The sequence below is a fragment of the Miniopterus natalensis genome, chromosome 9 (assembly GCF_054644295.1).
Source record: "Miniopterus natalensis isolate mMinNat1 chromosome 9, mMinNat1.hap1, whole genome shotgun sequence".
NCBI lineage: Eukaryota > Metazoa > Chordata > Mammalia > Chiroptera > Miniopteridae > Miniopterus > Miniopterus natalensis.
Genome location: NC_142089.1, coordinates 354,050 through 374,080, shown reverse-complemented (window position 1 = coordinate 374,080; position 20,031 = coordinate 354,050). Strand labels below are relative to the sequence as shown.

The 20,031-nt window shown below is 62.1% G+C and overlaps 3 protein-coding genes across 3 annotated transcripts; 1 reads left to right on the top strand and 2 right to left on the bottom strand.

Moving 5' to 3' along the window:
* Nucleotides 1-342: 342 nt before the first annotated feature.
* Nucleotides 343-3,806, bottom strand: TAS1R3 (taste 1 receptor member 3). Its single transcript, XM_087820050.1, is given in 7 exon segments — nt 343-1,581; nt 1,791-1,917; nt 1,920-2,039; nt 2,042-2,251; nt 2,368-3,150; nt 3,241-3,541; nt 3,622-3,806. Coding segments are annotated over 7 exon segments (2,721 nt in total). The 3' UTR covers nt 343-586.
* A 2,472-nt stretch (nt 3,807-6,278) lies between these two features.
* On the bottom strand, nt 6,279-8,703 carry CPTP (ceramide-1-phosphate transfer protein). Its single transcript, XM_087820740.1, has 3 exons — nt 8,687-8,703; nt 7,123-7,287; nt 6,279-7,021 (listed from the first exon to the last, which is right to left on the bottom strand). The coding sequence occupies exons 2-3, from the start codon at nt 7,239-7,241 to the stop codon at nt 6,499-6,501; spliced, it is 642 nt and encodes a 213-aa protein (XP_087676866.1). The 5' UTR covers nt 7,242-7,287; nt 8,687-8,703; the 3' UTR covers nt 6,279-6,498.
* A 227-nt stretch (nt 8,704-8,930) lies between these two features.
* Nucleotides 8,931-19,834, top strand: INTS11 (integrator complex subunit 11). The gene is made up of 17 exons (XM_087820048.1): nt 8,931-9,011; nt 11,827-11,924; nt 12,347-12,420; nt 13,348-13,576; nt 16,040-16,138; nt 16,218-16,252; nt 16,561-16,699; nt 17,110-17,174; nt 17,448-17,637; nt 17,914-17,997; nt 18,384-18,473; nt 18,551-18,713; nt 18,834-18,941; nt 19,043-19,104; nt 19,183-19,325; nt 19,410-19,539; nt 19,671-19,834. Exons 1-17 carry the CDS (start codon nt 8,984-8,986, stop codon nt 19,743-19,745), a joined length of 1,812 nt encoding a protein of 603 aa, XP_087676174.1. The 5' UTR covers nt 8,931-8,983; the 3' UTR covers nt 19,746-19,834.
* The last annotated feature ends 197 nt before the right edge of the window (nt 19,835-20,031 follow it).

The window sequence follows — 20,031 nt, the reverse complement described above, 5'->3', positions numbered from 1 at the left end:
GGTGCTGGCTTCTGGCTCCAGGGGTCTCGGCGGCTGGCGCTGGCCTTGGTGCTGAACCCCCACCCGGCCTGGGCTCTGTCCGCGGTGCTGGAGGTGGGCTGACCCCGTTCTGCGTGCTCAGGCCAGGCCAGGGAGAGAAAAGGAAGCTGGTGTCCACCTTCCACCAGAGTGGGCCTCTGTCCTGCACTGGGGCCCATGGTCAGGGCAGCTGTAGGCCACTCACTAACCTCCCACTCCAGTGATGATTAGAGGGGTGCTGGGCGGGGGACCCAGGCTCGGCCCAGCCAGGTGAGCGATGTCCAGCTGTGATGTTTCCTGAGCTCTCTGTGGGCCGCAGGGGCTGAGGAACCCTCTCTAGGCCTCTTTCTAGCTGGGTCACTGGGCGGGCCTTAGCGGGGCAAGGACAGAGCCTGACTGGGGCACCAAGAGGTGACATCTCACAGGGCCGAGCCCCCTCATGCCCAGTGCAGGCCCAGGGGTCATCAGGTCAAGGGCAGCAGTCAGCCTGGGTCAGAATCTAGGGAGGGGGGGTGTCTCGGCAGAGTCCGGCAGTCTGGGGGTTGCTATATAGAGACTAGGTCTGGGGTCACTGGGGTGAGGTTACTGCGTCATGCGCCACTTGTTTTTGCTGAGTCACTTCTCCACCCCCACTGCTGCCCTGCCCTCTGGCACTGCCAGCAGGATCCCCTCCCAGGAAGAACTCAGGGGTGTTGCTTTCCAGCTGCCGCAGCAGCAGGTAGCACTTGGGCAGGTGGAAGGTGGCCAGGATACCCAGGGCGCAGAGGAGGCTGGCACCCATCTGCACAGCAGGCTGGTAGGCCACGTGCACGTTGGCAAAGATGGGCACAAAAGAGACCCAGGTGATGAAGTAGACCAGTATGGCAAAGGTGAGGCCACGGGCGCCATTATAGCGGCCAGGCTGCTGGTGTACCAGGAAGGTGCCCAGGAAGCACAGGGAGGCCAGCACACTGTTGGCAGCGTGCACCAGGCCAAAGCTGACCCAGGAGCGCACGCGGCAGTGCACCAGCGCCTCTGTGGGCAGTGCCCCCCAGTCTGTCACCACCTCCGGTGGGAAGGCCACCAGGTACCAGGTGCACAGTGCTGCCTCCACCAGTATGGCCAGCAGCACTGTCAGCCAGGCCTGGGGCCCACGCAGGTGACCGAGCAGCCGGTCTGCCCAGCTCGGCGGCAGCTCTGACTCCACGAAGATCTCCGCCGCCTGCAGGAAGAGGGTGCTGAGGCAGCCAGTGAGCGGCAGGTGCAGCAGCGGCTGCTGGGCCAGGCAGCTGGCGCGACTGGGCCGGCCAGGGAGCAGGAGGACACTGAGGCAGACGAGGCCCAGGCAGGCCAGGCCAAAGCAGGCCCGGGGCCCTCCCGAGGCCCGAACCAGGGGGCTGTCCCGGTGCCAGATGAATAGCCCCAGGGCCACCAGCACCAGGCCCAGTGCCAGGCCCAGCAGCGCCAGCAGCAGCAGCACGGCCGGCTCCCCCCACGCCAGGAACTTGGGCCTGCGGGGGAAGCAGCGCAGGCTCCTGTCTGGGGACCACTGGTCTTGGTCACACTGGGTGCAGAAGAGGTCATCTGTAGTGTGGGAAGAGAGAGGGTGCTGGTGGCAGGGTTTCCCCTGGGCTTGCCTCCACCAGGGGCCCTGGCCTGGGTGTCAGCCTGAGCCAGGACATGCCAGGACCCTGTCTAGCTGTGTGCTCCTGACCCTGCGGTCCCCTCCCCCACTCCTGCCTCCGCTTGTATAGATCAGCAGGGAAGGGCGCTGACCCGGGAAGGGGGCTCACCTGCGTTGCGCTGGTAGCTGCCTGCCTTGCAGTCCACACAGTCGTAGCAGCAGGAGTGGAAACCCTTCACCCGGCGCACCTGGCCCTCCTTGCACTGCCTTGAGCACTGGGACACAGGCTTCTGGAGCCAGGGCTCAGGACTTAGGCTCTGCTGGGCTGGGTGCACCCACCAGGACCTGGGGATGCCTCCCCCCCCCAGGTAGGGCAGACCTTGCTCCAGAGATTCCGTGTGGCTAGAGACACAGCCTGGCACTCACCATGTTTCTTGGAGTGTGCCAGCGCATCTGGGACATCTGCAGCGTCAGGCGGCCATTGAAGCCACCCACAGTGTGCAGCTTAGGCGTCTGGTTCTGCCACACCCACAGTTTCAGGTCGTAGCTCATGTCCACGTTCCCGCTGGTGTCAAACCGCAGAGGCCAGCCGCGCACCCGGAAGCTCAGATTGTACATGCTCTCCAGGAGCTGGGGGCGGGGGGAGCAGTGGGCGGGACTGGGCCAGCCGCCTGCAGCCCAGACCCCCCGCCGCTGTCCCTTCTTGTTGGACACCCGCGAGGATGGCACAGCTCCCACGTCCTCACCTGCCAGGGCCGCACGGGCGCTTGTGTGGGGCAGCCTGAGGCATTGCAGAGCAGCGTGTTGTGCAGGGCCTGGGCCACGCTGTACACGGCCGCGTAGGCCGCGAAGGTCTGGTGGTGCAGCAGGCCGGAGGACACGTTCTCCAGCGAGATGTGGTCGCACTGGGGGCAGCGTGGCCCCACCACCTGCTCCTCCAGGCCGGGCTGCTCTGAGTCCAGTGAGGCACAGAAGGCGGGGTCAGCGGCCAGGGCCAGGCAGGTCCGCACATAGGACGGGAAGTCGGGCATCGGGGCCCCCTGCTGCAGGAAGCCCAGCACGGTGCCCACCTGGGCCATGCCGGGCAGTGTTGTGACCAGGTCCGAGGTCAGCCAGGCCTCGCTGGCCACCCACACCTTGGGCGAGAGCCTGCTGCGGATGCTGTAGCTAAAGAGGGCACGGGCGGCCCAGGCGGAGGAAAAGAGGACCACCACCTGCACGCTGCTCTGGTTCACCTGGTGCAGCAGGCCCTGCACGGAGCCCAGCCTCAGGCCGTGGGCGCCAGGCAGCGGCACCAGACCCTCGTGGGCGATGCAGATGCCCCGCGCGTTGGCCAGGCTGGAGAAGAGGCTCAGGCCCTGCCGGCCGTATTCGTCGTCGCTGCCCACGGCGGCCACCCAGTTCCACCGGAGCCTGTGCAGCAGCTCCGCCACCGCTGTCGCCTGCACCCGGTCGCTGGGCACCGTGCGGAAGAAAGATGGGAAGGCCTCCCGGTCGCTCAGCCGGTCCGTGCTGGCACCGTAGCTGACCTGCAGGGCCAGGAGGCACGTCCTGACGGGGGCGGGCCCCCTTGGGCAGGGCTGGCGGGGTGGGGGGCGGGGGAGAGACTGGGCGCGCACCTGGGGCATGAGGAAGAAACCGAAGAGCTTGCCAGTGACGAGGGCGAGCTCAGTCGAGTGGGGCCCGATGACGGCCAGCACGCGGGGCTGGTACTGCGCGTAGTTGCAGTAGGCGGCGACGTCGCAGCTGCCCGCTCTGGCCATGAACACCAGGCTGGGCTTCATGGCGACCACGGGCTCTGAGCATGTGTCGAAGATGTCGTAGCCCAGGCGCAGCCCCGGCAGCAGGGTGGACCCTCTGTTGATCTCTTCCACGGCCATCTTCATGGCCAGTGCCCAGAGTAGGCCGAGAGACGAGAACCTGGGGACACACAGGGCTGCAGGTGGCAACGCCTCACCCCTGCTGGGAGCACCCCTGCCCGCCACCCCTAGCCTCCCTACCTGGTGCACACCGTGGTGTTGGGCTGTGTCCTGTTGCTGAGACCCACGTCCTCAGCTGATCCCAGGGGAAAGAGCCCGCCCAGCACGTAGTCCCCCTGCATCCTGAGCTGCCTGGACAGGCACAGCGGTGCCCCGGCCCCAAGGCCCAGCAGAGCGGAGAGGCCCAGGAGAGCCAGGCCTGACATGGCAGGTGGCAGCTTCTGGCAGGGATGGCAAGTGGATGAGCTGGGTGGGGCCCAGATATGGTGAGTCGGGGCTGGGAGGGGTGGAGATTTGTTTAGCAAAAGACCTAACCTCACCTGCCAAGCCCAGGGGCCCCTGGAGAATCTACACTTCCCTTGGCCCAAGGTGTCCACACATTGGACTCTGTTATCCTGATGCCACTAGGCTCTCTGGCTGCCAGTGACCTGGGTAGGCAGGCTTTGAGCAGCCACTGACCACAACCTTGTTACCTGCTTCTGCCCAAGCCCCTCGGCACCTACCCCATTCCCGGGGAGTAGGCACAGGAACATCTCTCCAGCCCTGGGGAGGAACCATCTGCAGTCAGGAGGGGACTGCAAGGGTGACTCCATCTGCAGGTCCAGGGGCAGCCTTGGCGGGGTCCCACAGGCCTGCCCACCAGCCAGGACAGTGGCCCACCGGCCTGCCTGGCTTCCACCCTGCTGCTGGGGTGGGGACAGTCCTGGGGTGGGGGTTGTGGCGTCTCAGCCTGCCTGGGAATAGGGCACTTTGGGGGGCTGGGTGGTTCCTTGGCCAGGGGCCTGAGGTCTGGAAGCTTTGGGAGCTCTGTGGCTGTCTGTGTCCCCCTGGGTCTGGGCATGACACAGCAGATCCCTCCCTATGGGGACAGGGCTCTCAGGGGGGCCTGCATGCAAAGGAGGAAGAAAAAGCTGCAACCAAATGGGCCACAGCAGCTGGGTCAGCACCAGGTGTGCAGCAGGCAGGTGGCAGTGCCTGGGGACCTGTGTTCCCTTGCTTGGGGGCCTCACTGACATCATGCTTGGGGGTGGAGGTGCACCCAGAGGAGCTGGGGGAGGCTGGCAACGCCCCTGGGGTTGGGACTCTAGGAGTCTCAACCCTGGCTGGGCCTGGCAGACATTTACAGGTGGTGATCTGGGGACCAGTGTTTGCCCATCTCCACATTGCTTAGCACACTCAGTACATGCACATGCACGTGTACTACAAATGGGGCACAACACCCACAGTGAGTACGTTGCACCTGCACAGCATGACACACACAAAACACACGTGATACACACACAGTGCACCTCACCTGCATGACACAGTACATGCACGCAGTACACCTGCATACTTGTGCTCACACGTGTACAGCCTTCACTCTCTGGCCCATCTGGACCCCAGGTTATCCTTCCAGGCAAATCCTTCATTGTCACCGGTCTTTGTTGGCACCACACAGGGCTCTGGGCTGTTTGGAGTGGGGCAGAGCTGGATAGGGTACAGCGGTGGCAGCCTGGCTTTGGCTCTCACACTAGGGGTGGAATGTTCAAGGGGACCCTTCCTGACACTGTGTGGCCCAGAGCAGCTCCCGCTCCACTGGCTTAGCTGGGCAAGGCTTTCTTCTTCCTGCAGGGGGTGCAGCTGGCCCAGGTCTGCCCTTCCAACCCAGCCCCTGGGGCCATTCTGCGTCTGTCTTCTCACCAATAACATGATAATCCCGTGGACCTTGGCAGGGGTGGGGTCAGTGTCCAAGCTAAACCCTGCACAGGGCAGCCAGACAGCAACCCCCCATGGTGGATGGGGCGTGACACACGTGGTGGACACCACCCTGCCATCCTGACAGTGGGGCCTCAGCCCCTTCCCCCTTGGTAAGCAGATGCCTGGCTCACTCCATACTCCCATCCAGGAGCCCAGAACATACTTGTGACATTGTCATTTATTTCTGCTGGAAAACCATCACCCGTATGTATCACAGTTTCCAAGGGTCCCCACTGCGTGCAGACCTTTGGCACCTGATGTCCTGAGGTTCCAGTGAAGAGCCATGGGCAGGCAAGGCTGGGTCTACCAGCCTGTTAGGGAACGGGATCCAGGCCCCGGCCTGTGCTGTGCATCCTGGGTCTCCTGAGCTCCATGGGGATGGGCAGCAAGGGGCAGGGGAGAGGGAATGCAGCATCTTGCTGGGAGCCGGGGAGGGAGAGGCCAGCTGGCCCAGCAGTCATGGGTTCCCGGGGGGCTCTGGGGCTGTGCTGTGCAGACTCACAAGCAGCTGCCTTGGGGAGCACATTGTGGCTGCAGGAGGCTGCTGATGTGCGGGGCTACAGAGGCAGGGTGGGACTGTGCTTGGGGCTCCACGTCCCTGCTGTCATGCTGAGGACATGTGGGCCCCTGGCTAACAAGGCAACGAGGGGCAAGGAACCAGATGCAGTGCCAACAGCTGCCCAGGTTCCCTCCTTGCTCTGGGGATAGCCAGCCTGGTAAGGAGAGTCCATAGGGAGCTCACCTGGCCACAGATACTGGGTCCTGGGCCTGGAACCCAACAGACGCGAGCAGCACACACACCACCAGCTGGATACGTCGGCTGGTAAGGAGTCTGCTCTCCAGAGACCCGTGACTCACCCGTTTTGCAGACTCGACCCATGGGTGAGCGCAGCCTCTCAGGCTTCTGCATGGACTCTGATCTTGCCCCCACCCTCCCTGTGTTCTGCATTTTACCCACCTGGCCGGCGCCTGCCTTCTCTGTCTGCAGCCTGGGTGGGCCACACTAGGCCTATGGCTCCCCACAAGCTCAGCTCGCAGGGGGATAGTGGCTTTTCTGCTCCTGGGGCACCCAGAAAGTTCCGTGGTAGGACTGATGGGCCCTGGCTGCCCCAGCCCAACTCCAGAGAAGGGAAAGCCCTCCCAGCCTGGGCCTGCTGGCCCCTAGGGCAGGTCCAGCAGGGTGTGGTCAGCATAGAGCTTCTGGGAGACATTGTATACGTGCTCGATGTAGGGCAGGGCCTCGCCCAGCATCTCCACAGCCTCCTCAGCGGACCCCACGTTCATGGTCTCCAGGAAGACCTTGCGTGTGGGCAGCGTGCAGAAGGCCACGGTGGCGGCCCGGCGGATGATCCAGGGGTGGTAGGCAGCTAGTGAGGCGTTGTAGGAGTCGGTGCAGAGCATGGCCGTGCTCGCATCCTCAGGGCTGGTGCGCAGGCCCTCCAGGAAGAGCTGCAGCCAGCGCAGTGCCCGATGCAGCCGCAGCACCGTCCGGCAGCCCGAATCTGGGTGACGGGAGCGGCGATCCAGGTCCACCAGCTGGTTGCCCACCTCATAGGCCACCATGGACTGCAGGCTGCTGTAGTGGTGCTGCTGGGGGCCACTGCACAGGCCCTCCATGATCTGCAGCTTCGCCACCAAGTCCTTGGAGATGAAGGAGAAAAGGGAGCCCAGGCTGTTCAGGAACCTGTGAGGGGAGGCAAGGGCTGAGCCGGGGGTGTAGCGGTGCCCACTGCCCGGGGTGTGTGGCTGGGGAAGGCCCGCCTTGGCAGTGGCCCCTCAACGCACCTGACCAGGCCCCTCCAGCCAGCGAGGTAGTGCTCCAGCAGCACATCTTCCTTCAGGAGACACTGCTTGAAACTGACCAGGACGGTTCTCAGATTGAAGTCAGACTGCAAGTCGACCATTTTCAATAGGGCTGGGGGTTGTCTCACTGGGAGTTGGTTCACTCCTCTGGGGGGTGGGCAGGAGAGTAGGAAAGAAACAGCTCGGGTCCCATTGCGCCCCAGGAGCCGACCTCACTCTGCTTGGGCAGCACTCTGACACCCGCCCGACCCTACCATGCCCCTTCCCAGAACAGGTGCCCACAGACCTCAGCATGGCCCCTCCCTGTCACTTAGGCACACATCTCTACAGCCAAGTTCTCTTGCTTGTTTCGGTTTTGTTTGTCTTTCTCACCAGAACACCTGTTTTCAAGACTTGGAGAAATACGTGCTGAGTCCCCACCCGGAGCCAGGCACTTGGGTGCTTGGAGACAGAGATCAACAGCCCAGCCTCATCGAGGCAACATTCTAATGGGGGGCGGGGTGAGACAATGACAAAGACAGGAAGTTCCAACAGGGCAGGTAAAAGTGGGTCAGCACCATGTAGAGAGACAGGGCAGTGAGGTGGGATGGCTGGGGAGGGGGCTGGGCGGCCGGTGCCAGTGAACACCCCGGCCCCTGCCTGCCTGGGTGCCCAGGGCTGGCACTGAAGCGTGGCTCTTATTGGGCCCTGCGGTCTCAGCTGCATCTCACCTAATGTCCAGGACAAGCTCCCATCCCACTGGGCCTGGGGGGTCCTGTGCCTTTGGTGCTGGGTGCCTTGTGGGGACCCGGCAAGGGAGGGAGGCCACCCGAGCCGTGCCCCAGCCCCAGCCAGGCACCGGGCCTCCGGGGGCCTGCGCAGGCCCTGCCCTGCCTCCCGCTCTGAGGGCAGGTCCCTCACCATCCTGAGACTCGGTCCATCATCTCCGGGGAAAACAGGCCAGCGCGCCCGGCCCTGTCCACCACCCAGGCCGCGGACCGGCTGGCTGTGCCCAGCGGGTGCTGGCCCCGAGGGCTGGGCCGAGTGCCTGGCGTCGGGCAGAGCGCTCAGAGGTGAGCTCACCCCGTCTTCAGGGGGGGGGCGCCCGTGCCGGCCAGGCCTCGGGAGCTGCCTCTCTGGGGACCCCCCCGCGCCTGTCTGTCCCCCGGGCGCGGGCCTGCAGGTGCCCCGCGCCCTTCCCGCCCGGGACCCCCGCCGGCGCCCAGAGGAGGGCCGGGGGCTCTCGGGGCCGGACGCGGGAGGGCAGGGCGGTGCCGCTGGGCCGGGAAGGGGACGCGGCCGCCGCCGAGGCTCGGCCCCAAGGTCGGGGCTCCCCGCGGGCCCGGGCCCCCGAGTCCTGTGCCGACAGCAGGGGACGGGGGCGCCGCCCCGGGCCCGGGCCCAGAGGAGGGGGAGGCCCGGCCGCGTCCCGCGGGGCTCGCCGGGGGGCGAGGGGAGCCGGGCTCGGGGGGCGGGGCCGGGCCGGGCGGGTCCCGCGGCAGCCGAGGCCCCGGGGGGCCGGGTCCCCGGGTCCCCGCGCCCCCCTGAGCCCGCCCCTAGCGCTCACCTGCGGTGCCCCTGCCGCCGCCGCCGCCGGACCCGCCGCCGCCACCGGACGCGCCGCCGCCACCGGACCCGCCTCCGCGCCCCGCCCCCGGCCGCTCGAGGGACCGCCCGCCGTCCAATCAGGAGCCGGGACGCGCGGCCGCGTTTCCGGCGCGCTCACCGGAAGCCGGCGCCCTAGCGGGTGCGCCTGCGCAGTGCGTCGGCGCGAGTCGGGGTCGCGAGCTGCGGTTCGGGTCCTCGCGTCCGGGGTCTCGTCGGGCGGCGCTGGGGACGGGGCCGGGGAGCGCGCCCCGGCGGGATGCCCGAGATCAGGGTCACCCCCCTGGGTGAGTAGGGGCGCCGGGCGGCGTCGGGCGGTGGGCGCCGGGGCCTCGGGCCTCTGCCCGCCTGGCGCAGGCCCCGCGTGGACCGCCGCGCCCCGGTGGCCTCGGGGTTGCGCCCCGGCCCGCTGCGGGGGGTGTCCCCAGTTTTCCTAGCGGCGAAATGAGGACGAGGTCGCCGAACGCGGGCCCCGGGCGACGGCCACATTTCACCCCCTTTTGCACGTGGACTGATGCTCGTCACCCCTGCAGCCCCCCGTCCACTCCCCCCTCCCCAGTCCTCCTCCGTCCACTCCCCCCTCCCCAGTCCCCCCTCCGTCCACTCCCCCCTCCCCAGTCCCCCCTCCGTCCACCCCCCCTCCCCAGTTCCCCCTCCGTCCACTCACCTCCTTCCCCGTTTCCCCCTCCGTCCACCCCCCCTCCCCAGTCCCCCCTCCGTCCACCCCCCCAGTCCCCCCTCCGTCCCCTCCCCCCTCCCCAGTCCCCCCTCCGTCCATTCCCCCTTCCCCGTCCCCCCCTCCCTCCGCTCACTCCCTCCCCAGGCTGTCTGCAGCCTCCCATTTACCCAGCCCTGCGGGCCATCCTCATTACAGCCCTGGGTTTACTTTGTCTCTGTGACGTGAAAAAAAAAAAAAAAAAAAAGCTTTGCATCTTGATAAATATTTTCACGTGCACGTTTAAAAGCCTGGACAGCCCAGAACAGTGCAAAGGAGGCAGGATCACTCAGAACCCAGGGGCCCAGAAGCAACTGGAGTTGTCGTTTGGGTGGCCGCCCTCCAGGTTTCTCTGGGCATTTTTCCTGCACACGCCCCGTGCGCTGTCCCAGCACCTGCCTCCTTCACTGGGCTGTGTGTCAGGAGCATCTTTCCGTTCGGGTGCCTTGTCACACCCATGGACTCTTGTGGCTGTTGGCACAGGGTCCCCTCTGGCCACTGTGGCCCCATGCCCGTCCCTGCCCGTGGCTCCTTTCCAGGGGCCTCTGCAGAGCCCTCCTTCCAGCCCCTTCTTCGTTTGGCCCTTTTTGTCAACACCCGCTGTCCTCAAACAGTCCTGTCCGTTTCCTGCTCCCTTTACCCAGTCTGCACCTACGTGTGCCCCCAAGGTCACTCAGCCTCATCACCCCTAAAGCAGAACCATTTCTCCACTATCTCCTGTCATGTTTCTGCCATGTTTGTGGACTCCCTGGTCACCTGGACCAGGTACAGAGAGTCTCCTAAGTCACTTACGCCACAGGGCCTTTGCACACCTGCCTCCCCCTTGCTGTCCCTCTCCACTCTGCTTGGAGGTCCTAAGCCTGTCATGGTTCTGGAAGTTTCTGTGGCCCCTTCCCTGCCTAACTTTCCTCCCTGGCGCTCATCTCCACCTGGTGCCCTTGGTGTGTCTTGTCTGTGTGTTCATCATCTGTCTCCTTGCTCTAGAACATGAGCTCCTGCAGACAGGCTGTCTCCTGTCTTTTCTCCTGAGCCCTGTCCCCTCCTGTGTGCCCTGGACTCAGTTCCCCATATCTTCTGCCCAGCTCAGGCCACTGTTTTTGCTCCCTGAGATTATCCTGGTTCCTGTCGGGGGCAGGCGGCCAGTGCCTAAGAGCTGGGCTCTGGAATCCCGAAGGCCATCCCTGGCCTGTGCTTAGGAGCCACGTGCCTGGGGTGGGGTGGGGTGAGGTGGGATGGGGGGGCGATCCCATGCTTCCCCCATCTACAAGTGTCTGAGCTGCCATCGTAGGGAAGAGACAGCTATTACGCTGCTCTCGGGGAAGCCCATCCTGGTGGGGACAGGAGCAGGCCTGTAGGAGACCTGCAGGCCACCACCTGTGGCTGGGCTGCCTGAGGCACACAGGCAAGCTCTTGGCTGACATCCTCTGCTATTGTCACTGGTGATAAACTTCCCAAGGACCAGCCCCATCCTGCTCTGGATGTGGCAGTGTCACCTGTGTGTGGTGCCAACAGAAGGTCAGGTGGCAGCTGGAGAGAGGCTCATACGGTTCAGGATGGAAAGCAGGCCGTTTGCTCTTATCAGGCCCTGCAAGGTTGTGTCCATTTCCTTCTGGACCCCAGACCCCAGAGGAGGCCACAGGTGGCTATCGGAGGCGGCTGAAATGGCTATCCTGCTGGGGCTGGAGCAGCTAGCTGGGTGGGGCTTGGAGGTCAGGAATGTGGACAGGACTCAGTTTCAGGTCTGGTCACTGCAGTTGGTTGTTGCTGGACAGCTGGGGCCTTGTTTCTCTGTGGCTGGGCTAGAGTCACATGGGGAACCTCTGGGTGGCACCACCAGGAGGTGCCTGACACCTCTTGGGGGCATGTCCTAGGGGAGGGGGTCTCACAGCCTAGATGTGACCCCAACACAGGTTTTAGGAGGTGTGACGAGGCCCCCAGAGTGCCACTGCCTCTCTTGGTGCTGCGACCACAGTCCAACACCTGTTCCTCAGCCCTTGGCCATTGAGGGTGTGGGTGGGTCACAGCAGGTGGGCTTCGACCTTCCATCTGAGCTGGGCCTAAGGCTGGAGGCACTGTGGGGTGGGCACTCAGGTCAGAGCTCAGGGGAGGACCTGGCGCTTTGTCTCCTCCCTGTGCATTCCCCTTCCTGTCTGTTGTGGAGGTGGCAATGTTCTCCCCTCATATGTGGCCCACACAGCAGCCACAGGGCTTTCCCCACCCCACTGAGGGCTCTGTGGGGCCAGGGATCCAGAGTGCCTGGTTGGGGTCTGGGACAGGCAGCTGGACCTTGGCCTTGGAGTTGGGGAAGGGGACTCAGGGGAGGGGCAGAGGGCGGTAGGGGATCGGGGAAGCGTATGGCAGCACCTCACTGGCCACTGTCCCTGCAGGGGCTGGCCAGGATGTGGGCCGAAGCTGCATCCTGGTCTCTATTGGGGGCAAGAACGTCATGCTGGACTGCGGGATGCACATGGGCTTCAACGATGACGTGAGTCCTGTCGGCAGGCTGCAGGGAGGACCCGTGGGGCTGGGGAGGGCCTGTCACCCAGCCTGTTCCTTGTCAAGGACCGCGGGCAAGTGGGCAGGGTAGGAGGCAGGTGGGTCTGGGGTCACTGTTCCTGGGCAGCTCCCACCGTCATATGTCAGATGGGGTGCCTTGTGTAGGGGCTGGTCTGCAGAGAGGGGGCTTGTGGGCCTCTGCAGGGTCATGTGGGGTGGGCTGGGCTCGGTTACTGGTTCCAGCATTTGAATCCCCTGTGCTCTCGGAGGCTGTGAGCAGTCAGCGGTCCAGGTGTAGCCGGCTGGACTGGGGTGTTGGTGTCCAGCTGCTCCCCGGAGCACTGGCTGCCCCTCCTGTCACCTGAGACCCAGGCAGCTGCTGTGTCCTGACACTTTTTCTCAACTTCTCAGAGGCGCTTCCCCGACTTCTCCTACATCACCCGCAATGGCCGGCTGACCGACTTCCTGGACTGTGTGATCATCAGGTGGGCCCATCACAGGGCTGCTGGTGACAGTGCTGTGCTATGCTGTGCTGGCTTGAGCCTTCCCTGCCTCCAGGACCCCGTGGAGGCTGCATCCCGGGGTGTCGCTGGCTGGGGTCTCTGTCCCAGGTTGCCTTTGTGGCTCACCCCAGGCCTGGCCCTCCCTACCCTGATGGCTGGCCCTGTCGGTGGTGTCTTTGTGTGTGGTCATAGGTTTCACAGCTGCTCCTTGGTGGGCTGCAGTCAGCCCTGTGGGGGGAGGGGTGGACAGTGCTATGACCCCAGGTGTGGACGAGAGCCCAGGTGCCCAGGGAGATAAGGCTGTGTCAGGCCTCCAGATGGTGGGCCCGTCTACAGCAATTATTGCCCCTAATCCTGCCCCAGCCAGAGGTACCCTGTGTAGTGCTCCGTCCTCAGCTGCTCTGAGGCTCCTGTGATCTCCTCCTAAGTTGAGGACTCTCACCCCATCTGCTTCAGTTGGGGACAGGCACGGCACTGCTGTTCCCACTGCCCAGTGCCTTTCCAGGCCTCACCCTGGTTCTGTCCCTTCTCCTTCCTGCCTTGGTACATGTGCCTTAAGGTGATAGGGGTTGTCTTCCCGCCACCCACTGAAGATGGTGACTCCTGGTACACTGTCCCTTTAGCTGCTCTGTTTCTTCAAGGAATGTGTCACCGTCTGATACACACTTTAACTGTTTATTTGTTTATTGCTAAACTAGATATTTAGACTGTACAGTCCAGGAAGACAGCAGTGTCTGTCTGCTGGCTCTCCACTCCCTTGTACTTAGCACAGTGCCTGACACACAGCAAGCACTGAGTGAATGAATGAATGAATGAATGAGTGGGCAAGACAATCTGAGTCTTGGGCTGGGGTGGAGGGGCTGCGGCAGGGTGGGGCGTGGTGACCCGCTGACTGTGCTGCGCCCCCAGCCACTTCCACCTGGACCACTGCGGGGCCCTACCCTACTTCAGCGAGATGGTGGGCTACGACGGGCCCATCTACATGACCCACCCCACCCAGGCCATCTGCCCCATCCTGCTGGAGGATTACCGCAAGATCGCCGTGGACAAGAAGGGCGAGGCCAACTTCTTCACCTCCCAGATGATCAAGGACTGTATGAAGAAAGTGTCGGCTGTCCACCTCCACCAGACGGTGCAGGTCAGGCCTGCAGCCCCGGGGGCTGCGGAGAGGGAGGGACAGGCCAGTGGGATACTTGTGCCATGTGAGCTGGACAGAGCTCTGGTGTGCGGGCCGGGGAGGCAGGCACTGGATGGTGCTGGGCTGTGGGGTGTGGGCTCCGTCTCAGGAGCTGGTGTGTGTGGGTTGGGGAGGGGACAGAGGGCTGCAAGCAGGTGAGACATCAAGCAGGTAACGTCTGTCAGAGATGTTTGTCTGTTTCTCCTTAGTCTGTGGGGTTTGCTTGTTGTTAGGGACCTACACGTTTGGGTCATTTTTTCCTGGCTGAACCTTATGTCAGTGTGAAGTGTGTGTGTTTATCTTTAATAATGATTTTCACCCTGAAGTCTTCCTGGTAATGTGTTGACACCAGTCCCACCTTCCCCACCTTGGTTCACGTTTGCAGAGCGTATCTCTTTCCATCTTTTTACTTTCAACCTTCCTGTGTCATATTTTAAATGTACTCTTTTAACTAGTGTGTGGTTGGGGTCCTTCAAACCCAGTCTGATACCCTGTCGTTTAGACGCGCGTTGAGACTCCACATTTCATAGGGTAACGGGCTTGGCTGTGCTGGCACCACTCGCTTCTTATAACTTTCCTGCTCTCTATTTTCTTTCGTTGCCTTTTTTGAATTGATTTTTTTTTCTGTTTTTAGTCTTAACCCAAGGACATGTTTTATTGATTTTTTTAGAGAGGAAAGGAGAGAAACATCGACATGAGAGAGAAACATCAGTCGGTTGCCTCCCATATATGCACCCTGACCAGGGATTGAACCCGCAACCTTTTGGGGTGTGTGACAACGCTCCAACCAGCTGAGCTGCACCGGCCAGGGCTGGATTGATGGGTTTTTTCGTTTTGTTGGTTTTTTGTTTGTTTGTTTTTTGCGTTTTGTTTTTAAAATATGTCTTTATTGATTTCAGAGAGAGGAAAGGAGAGGGAGAGAGAGAGATAGAAATATCAATGATGAGAGAGTCATTGATCGGCTGCCTCCTGCATGCCCCTGACTGGAGATTGAACCTGCAACCCGGGCATGTGCCCTGACCGGGAATCGAACCCCAATTGCCTGGATCCTAGGTCGACGGTCAACCACTGAGCCACGCCCGGCTGGGCTGGACTGATGTTTTAAAAAATTCATTGATTTCTCCTCTTATTCGGTCAGTAGTTGTATACTCTCTTGTAATTATTTTAGTGGTAGAGATGACCAGATGCATCCTTGACAGCAAAAGTCTCAGGTACTTGCCTCTTTACAGGACAGGGCAGGGGTCTCACGTTTCCAGCCCGTTGGTCTCCACCCCCAGCACACAGGCTGTTCTGTATTTTACCTCCCGTGGGTAGTGAGCCTGGCAGGACCTCGGTGTGGGGGGGTCTCTCTGCTTATACTCTGTTCTCCTGTCTACCTGTGGTCCTCACTTCTGATCTGGGGTAATTTACCTCCTGCTGAAGAGCGCCGGCATGGACCTGCTGGTGACGGGTCTCAACTTTTGTCTGCAGGTGGGCTTATTTCACCCTCACTCTGGGAGGACTTTTTCATTAGGTACAGAATTCTAGGTTCACAATTACTCCCCCTCAGTGCCCTGAATGTGTCTTCTAGCTGCTGTTTGGAGGACAGCCTTTCCCTTGGGCTCTGCGGGGCCTCTTGGGTCTGCTGCGTGATGTCTGTCATCGGGCTCCTCCAGTGCTGATCTGCCCCTTCTTGTCCTGCAGCCCAGGGCTCTGGACGCTTGAGTATTAGACCTCTGCACACTAGGCTTCCCACCCTTCTGTGTATTTCAGTTCACCAATTCTTTTTGGTTATATTTAATGTGCTGTTAAATTTCTCCATCGAATTCTTAATTAGGGTTGTTATAGTTTCTGGTTTTAGAATTCCCACTTTTTATAATAACTTTTGTTGCCCTGGCTGGTTGCTCAGTGGTTAGAGCGTCGGCCCTTGGACTGAAGGGTCCTGGGTTTGATTCCAGCCAAGGGCATGTACCTCGGTTCAGGCTTGATCCCTGGCCCCAGTTGGGGTGCATGCAGGAGGCAAACCATCAACGTGTCTCTCTCACATTGATGTTTCTCCCCCCTTCTCTGAAAAACTGGAAAAAATATCCTAGGAAGAAGATTTAAAAAAAAACAAAACTTTCTGTTATTTTGTCAAAACTCTCAACCCTGTCTTTCGTTAATCACAGTCCTTGGAAGTCTGCACCTGAAAACTGCAGGGCCCTTGAGGCTGCTCCTCTAGTTACTGTTTCTCTCCTTCTAACGCTGTTGCTGTTGTCTCACCTCTTGTGTTGAGTCGCTTTGGTTGAAAACGACATCATCTGTGAAAAACAGGAAATAATGAAAGGCTTAGAACGACATCCTCTACTTGCACCACTGCCTCCGAGCCGTTTCCTCCACGGCCCTCTGCTGTTCATGCTGACCCTGCCCAGCGTGGCCCAGCCTTGACTCGCCCTCTCCCCCCAGGTGGACGAAGAACTGCAGATCAAGGCCTACTACGCGGGCCATGTGCTGGGTGCGGCCATGTTCCAGATCAGAGTGGGCTCGGAGTCTGTGGTCTACACGGTCAGTGGGAGCCCTTGGGACACAGGAGAGCTGCTGGGCGGGGAGAGGAGGCCCTTTCCTTAATGCTGCTCCCCTGCAGGGCGATTACAATATGACCCCGGACCGGCACCTGGGGTGAGTCATGGTGTGTTGGTTTCATCCTGGGGATCCCCCCCCCCCCGGGAGTGCATTGACCTTCAAGGATGTGCTGGGTGCCTGAGCAGCATCAGTGGCCCCCACGGGTCCCCCATGCAAGGCAGAGTCTCTGCTCCTGACTTCCCATGAGTGCTACCCATTGCATTCTGCTGACTGGGCCTGTACAGGGGAGGCTGCCAGCAGGGGTCCTAGAAGGCCTTGGCTGTGGACGGGGTGGGGTCCAGTTCATTGCTCCCAACCTGGTGGCCGTGTGGGCTGTCCACCTCGGGCCACACCCACTATTCCAGGGCCGCCTGGATCGACAAATGCCGCCCCAACCTGCTCATCACAGAATCCACGTACGCCACGACCATCCGAGACTCCAAGCGCTGCCGGGAGCGAGACTTCCTAAAGAAAGTTCACGAGACGGTGGAGCGTGGTGGGAAGGTAGCTGGCCACAGTGGGGGCGCCAGGGGAGAAAGCCTCACAGAGCAACTGGGAAGAGAAGCTCCCTCTGATCCTCTGGGTTCTCCCCTCACGTCTCGGGTTCCAACGCGGAGCTGGCCGGAGTGTCCACTAGGGCCCCTTCTGGATAGATTGTGGCTGGAGGCAGGAGTGAGGAGCAGAGTGTGGGGGGGACCTCCAGCTCTCAAGGATGCTTGGCCATGATCTCTCAGTGGACAAGGCCTCTGGTCATAGGAGCTGCCAGCAGGGCCAGTCTTCACAGCAGCTGCTTCCTGAGAAGGTGGCCACAGGGAACAACTGCCCAGGCACTGTGCTCACCTGTGGGCTTCACCTGGGTGGGCAGGGTGGCCAGGGACTCCCACCCACGCCAGCCTTGGCCTCCTACCCCACAGGTGCTGATCCCTGTGTTTGCATTGGGCCGTGCTCAAGAGCTCTGCATCCTGTTGGAGACCTTCTGGTAGGTGCAGCCTGGACAGCTTCTGGGAGCCCTGGCCTGAGTGGGCGGTAGAGTAGGATGCCCCATGGCTGTGGGGGCGCAGCCTGATCCGGGAGGTTTGTGACCGCACACGGGCACCATCCTCTTGCACCGAGGCCTCCACACCTCTCAGCTCAACACGTCATAGGAGGCGGCAGGCTGAGGGCACTGGCATCAACCCAGCTGCGGGCTTGGGGGACACATAGCTTGTCCTGCCCTGGCGGCTCCTCCACGGTGGCCCCACGCTGTCCACAGGGAGCGCATGAACCTGAAGGCCCCAATCTACTTCTCCACGGGCCTGACGGAGAAGGCCAACCATTATTACAAGCTGTTCATCACCTGGACCAACCAGAAGATTCGGAAGACCTTTGTCCAGCGGAACATGTTTGAGTTCAAGCACATCAAGGCCTTTGACCGGGCCTTTGCTGATAACCCGGGTCCAATGGTGAGGCCCTGGCCTGGAGGGGTGGGCATGGCCGTCTGCCTTTTGCAGCCAGGACACTCCACCCAGGCTGGGGCTGGGGCACAGCTGCACTGAGTGTCCACTGCGCATTCCTCCGTCCTGTCGGGGGCCTTCCAGGGGTCTCTGCCTGCGGGTTCTCAGGGGAGTGGGGCACACACGTGTTGTGGGAAAGATGGAGGTTGGGGGTGGGAGGGGGCGTGGTGGGTGCAGCTGAAGGCCTGGCATGGGCTGCCCTGACTGCCCCATGGCCACCCCCAGGTCGTGTTTGCCACACCAGGGATGCTGCATGCTGGCCAGTCCCTACAGATCTTCCGGAAGTGGGCAGGGAATGAGAAGAACATGGTGAGGGGTCTGGGCCCCAGGATGGCTCCTTGGAGGGCCTATGAGGTTGGGCAGAGGTGGAAAGCAGGGCTCCCCCTGGCTTGGGGACACTGCTACTATCAGCAGGGGGCTCGGTTCCCTGGGGCCTGGTGGCCAACCCAGGCAGCTCAAACTGTCACCGTGTCTCTCTCTGTACCAGGGGTTGTGGCGGCCAGGCCTGGGCAGGCTGGAGCCAAGACCTCTGAGCCTGCCTGGGTCTGTAGCTGGGCCGGCAAAAGGGAGTCAGCAAGGGGAAGGGACTCTGCCCAGGGTTCAGAGGAGCAGAAAGGTGGGGTGGGAGTGTCCCAAGAGGAAGCCCTGAGGCAGGAGATGGGAGGCCAGCAGCTCTGTCGCTTTCTGTCCCACAGGTCATCATGCCCGGCTACTGCGTGCAGGGCACCGTGGGCCACAAGATCCTCAGCGGACAGCGCAAGCTGGAGATGGAGGGGCGGCAGGTGGTGAGTACCTCCCTCCCCCAGCTCCTCGGGCCCTCTTGGGTGGGTGCTGACAGCCCCTGTGCACTGTGCCACTGCAGCTGGAGATCCGGATGCAAGTGGAGTACATGTCCTTCAGTGCCCACGCGGATGCCAAGGGCATCATGCAGCTGGTGGGCCAGGCAGAGCCTGAGAGCGTGCTGTTGGTGCATGGCGAGGCTAAGAAGATGGAGTTCCTGAAGCAGAAGATTGAGCAGGAGTTCCGTAGGCAGCCTGGGTGGGGTGGGCTAGGCTGGTGCCGGGGATGTGGGCAGGGTCTACCCACGGGGTCAGCAAGGCAGTGTGGGCCAGGCCTACTGACGCTCTCTCTGCCCCTTGGTCCAGGGGTCAGTTGCTACATGCCGGCGAATGGTGAGACGGTGACGCTGCCAACAAGCCCCAGCATTCCCGTGGGCATCTCGCTGGGGCTGCTGAAGCGGGAAATGGCACAGGGTATGCAGGGCAGGCATCGGTGTCTTAAGTGGAGCCAGGCAGGGTGGAGCTGGGTAGGGCTGGCAGACTCTGGTGACTGCTCTGATTCCTGTCCTCTAAAGGGCTGCTCCCTGATGCCAAGAAGCCGCGGCTCCTGCATGGCACCCTGATCATGAAGGACAGTGTGAGTGTGCACAGGCAGTGACGGTGGTGGGGGGTGGGGTAGAGCTCCTGTGCGCTCTGACTTGCTCCTGCCCCATAGAACTTCCGGCTGGTGTCCTCAGAGCAGGCTCTCAAGGAGCTGGGCCTGGCTGAGCACCAGCTGCGCTTTACCTGCCGTGTACACCTGCACGACTCACGAAAGGAGCAGGAGACGGCCCTGCGTGTCTACAGCCACCTGAAGAGGTGGGTGCCAGCCTGGCCCCTCTGGCCCTGGGGGCAGGATGCAGCACCACCAGGCAGATGGGATCTCACTGTGTCTTTCTGCAGCCTCCTCAAGGACCACTGTGTGCAGCACCTTCCCGACGGCTCCGTGACTGTGGAGTCCACCCTCATCCAGGCTGCTGCCCACTCAGAGGACCCAGGCACCAAGGTGCTGCTGGTCTCCTGGACCTACCAGGTATGTGGTAGGACACAGAAGGGCTTATACCTGGCAGTGGGTCAGGACAGGTGGGTCACCCTATCACCCTGGCCGCCTGGATGGGGTGGGCTGGGGAGGATGGGACAACAGCCCCTGGTGTCCTGTTGTAGGATGAAGAACTGGGGAGCTACCTCACGTCTCTGCTCAAGAAAGGCCTGCCTCAGGCCCCCAGTGGAGGCAGCTGACCGCAGCAGGCTGTCCTGCCCTTCCTCTGCCCAGCTGGAGGGCCCTGGGCTTCCCCTGTATGAGTGTCTGTGCCCGGCCTTCCCTCTGGGTGTGCAGCACACAGCTGGCCACAGCCCTCAATTTGGGGACATTGTCAGTGTCACATCTGCCCAAGAGGCAGTTTTTGGTGGAATAAATAAATAACCCTGGAGACTTCTTCACATTTTATTTCTGAGTCTGAGATGATAATTTCCGGTAAACAGAACCAAAGGCTGCCTGTGTTCCAGTCTTGGTGCTCACGGTGCT

Bases quoted from the DNA above. Each gene is read 5' to 3' on its own strand.
- CPTP (XM_087820740.1), bottom strand. From the start codon at position 7,241: ATGGTCGACTTGCAGTCTGACTTCAATCTGAGAACCGTCCTGGTCAGT. The intron at 7,022-7,122 runs GTGCGTTGAGGG...CTCCCCTCACAG, and splicing joins GGCTGGAGGGGCCTGGTCAG to GTTCCTGAACAGCCTGGGCT.
- INTS11 (XM_087820048.1), top strand. From the start codon at position 8,984: ATGCCCGAGATCAGGGTCACCCCCCTGG. The intron at 11,925-12,346 runs GTGAGTCCTGTC...TCAACTTCTCAG, and splicing joins ACATGGGCTTCAACGATGAC to AGGCGCTTCCCCGACTTCTC. The intron at 16,139-16,217 runs GTCAGTGGGAGC...GCTCCCCTGCAG, and splicing joins CGGAGTCTGTGGTCTACACG to GGCGATTACAATATGACCCC.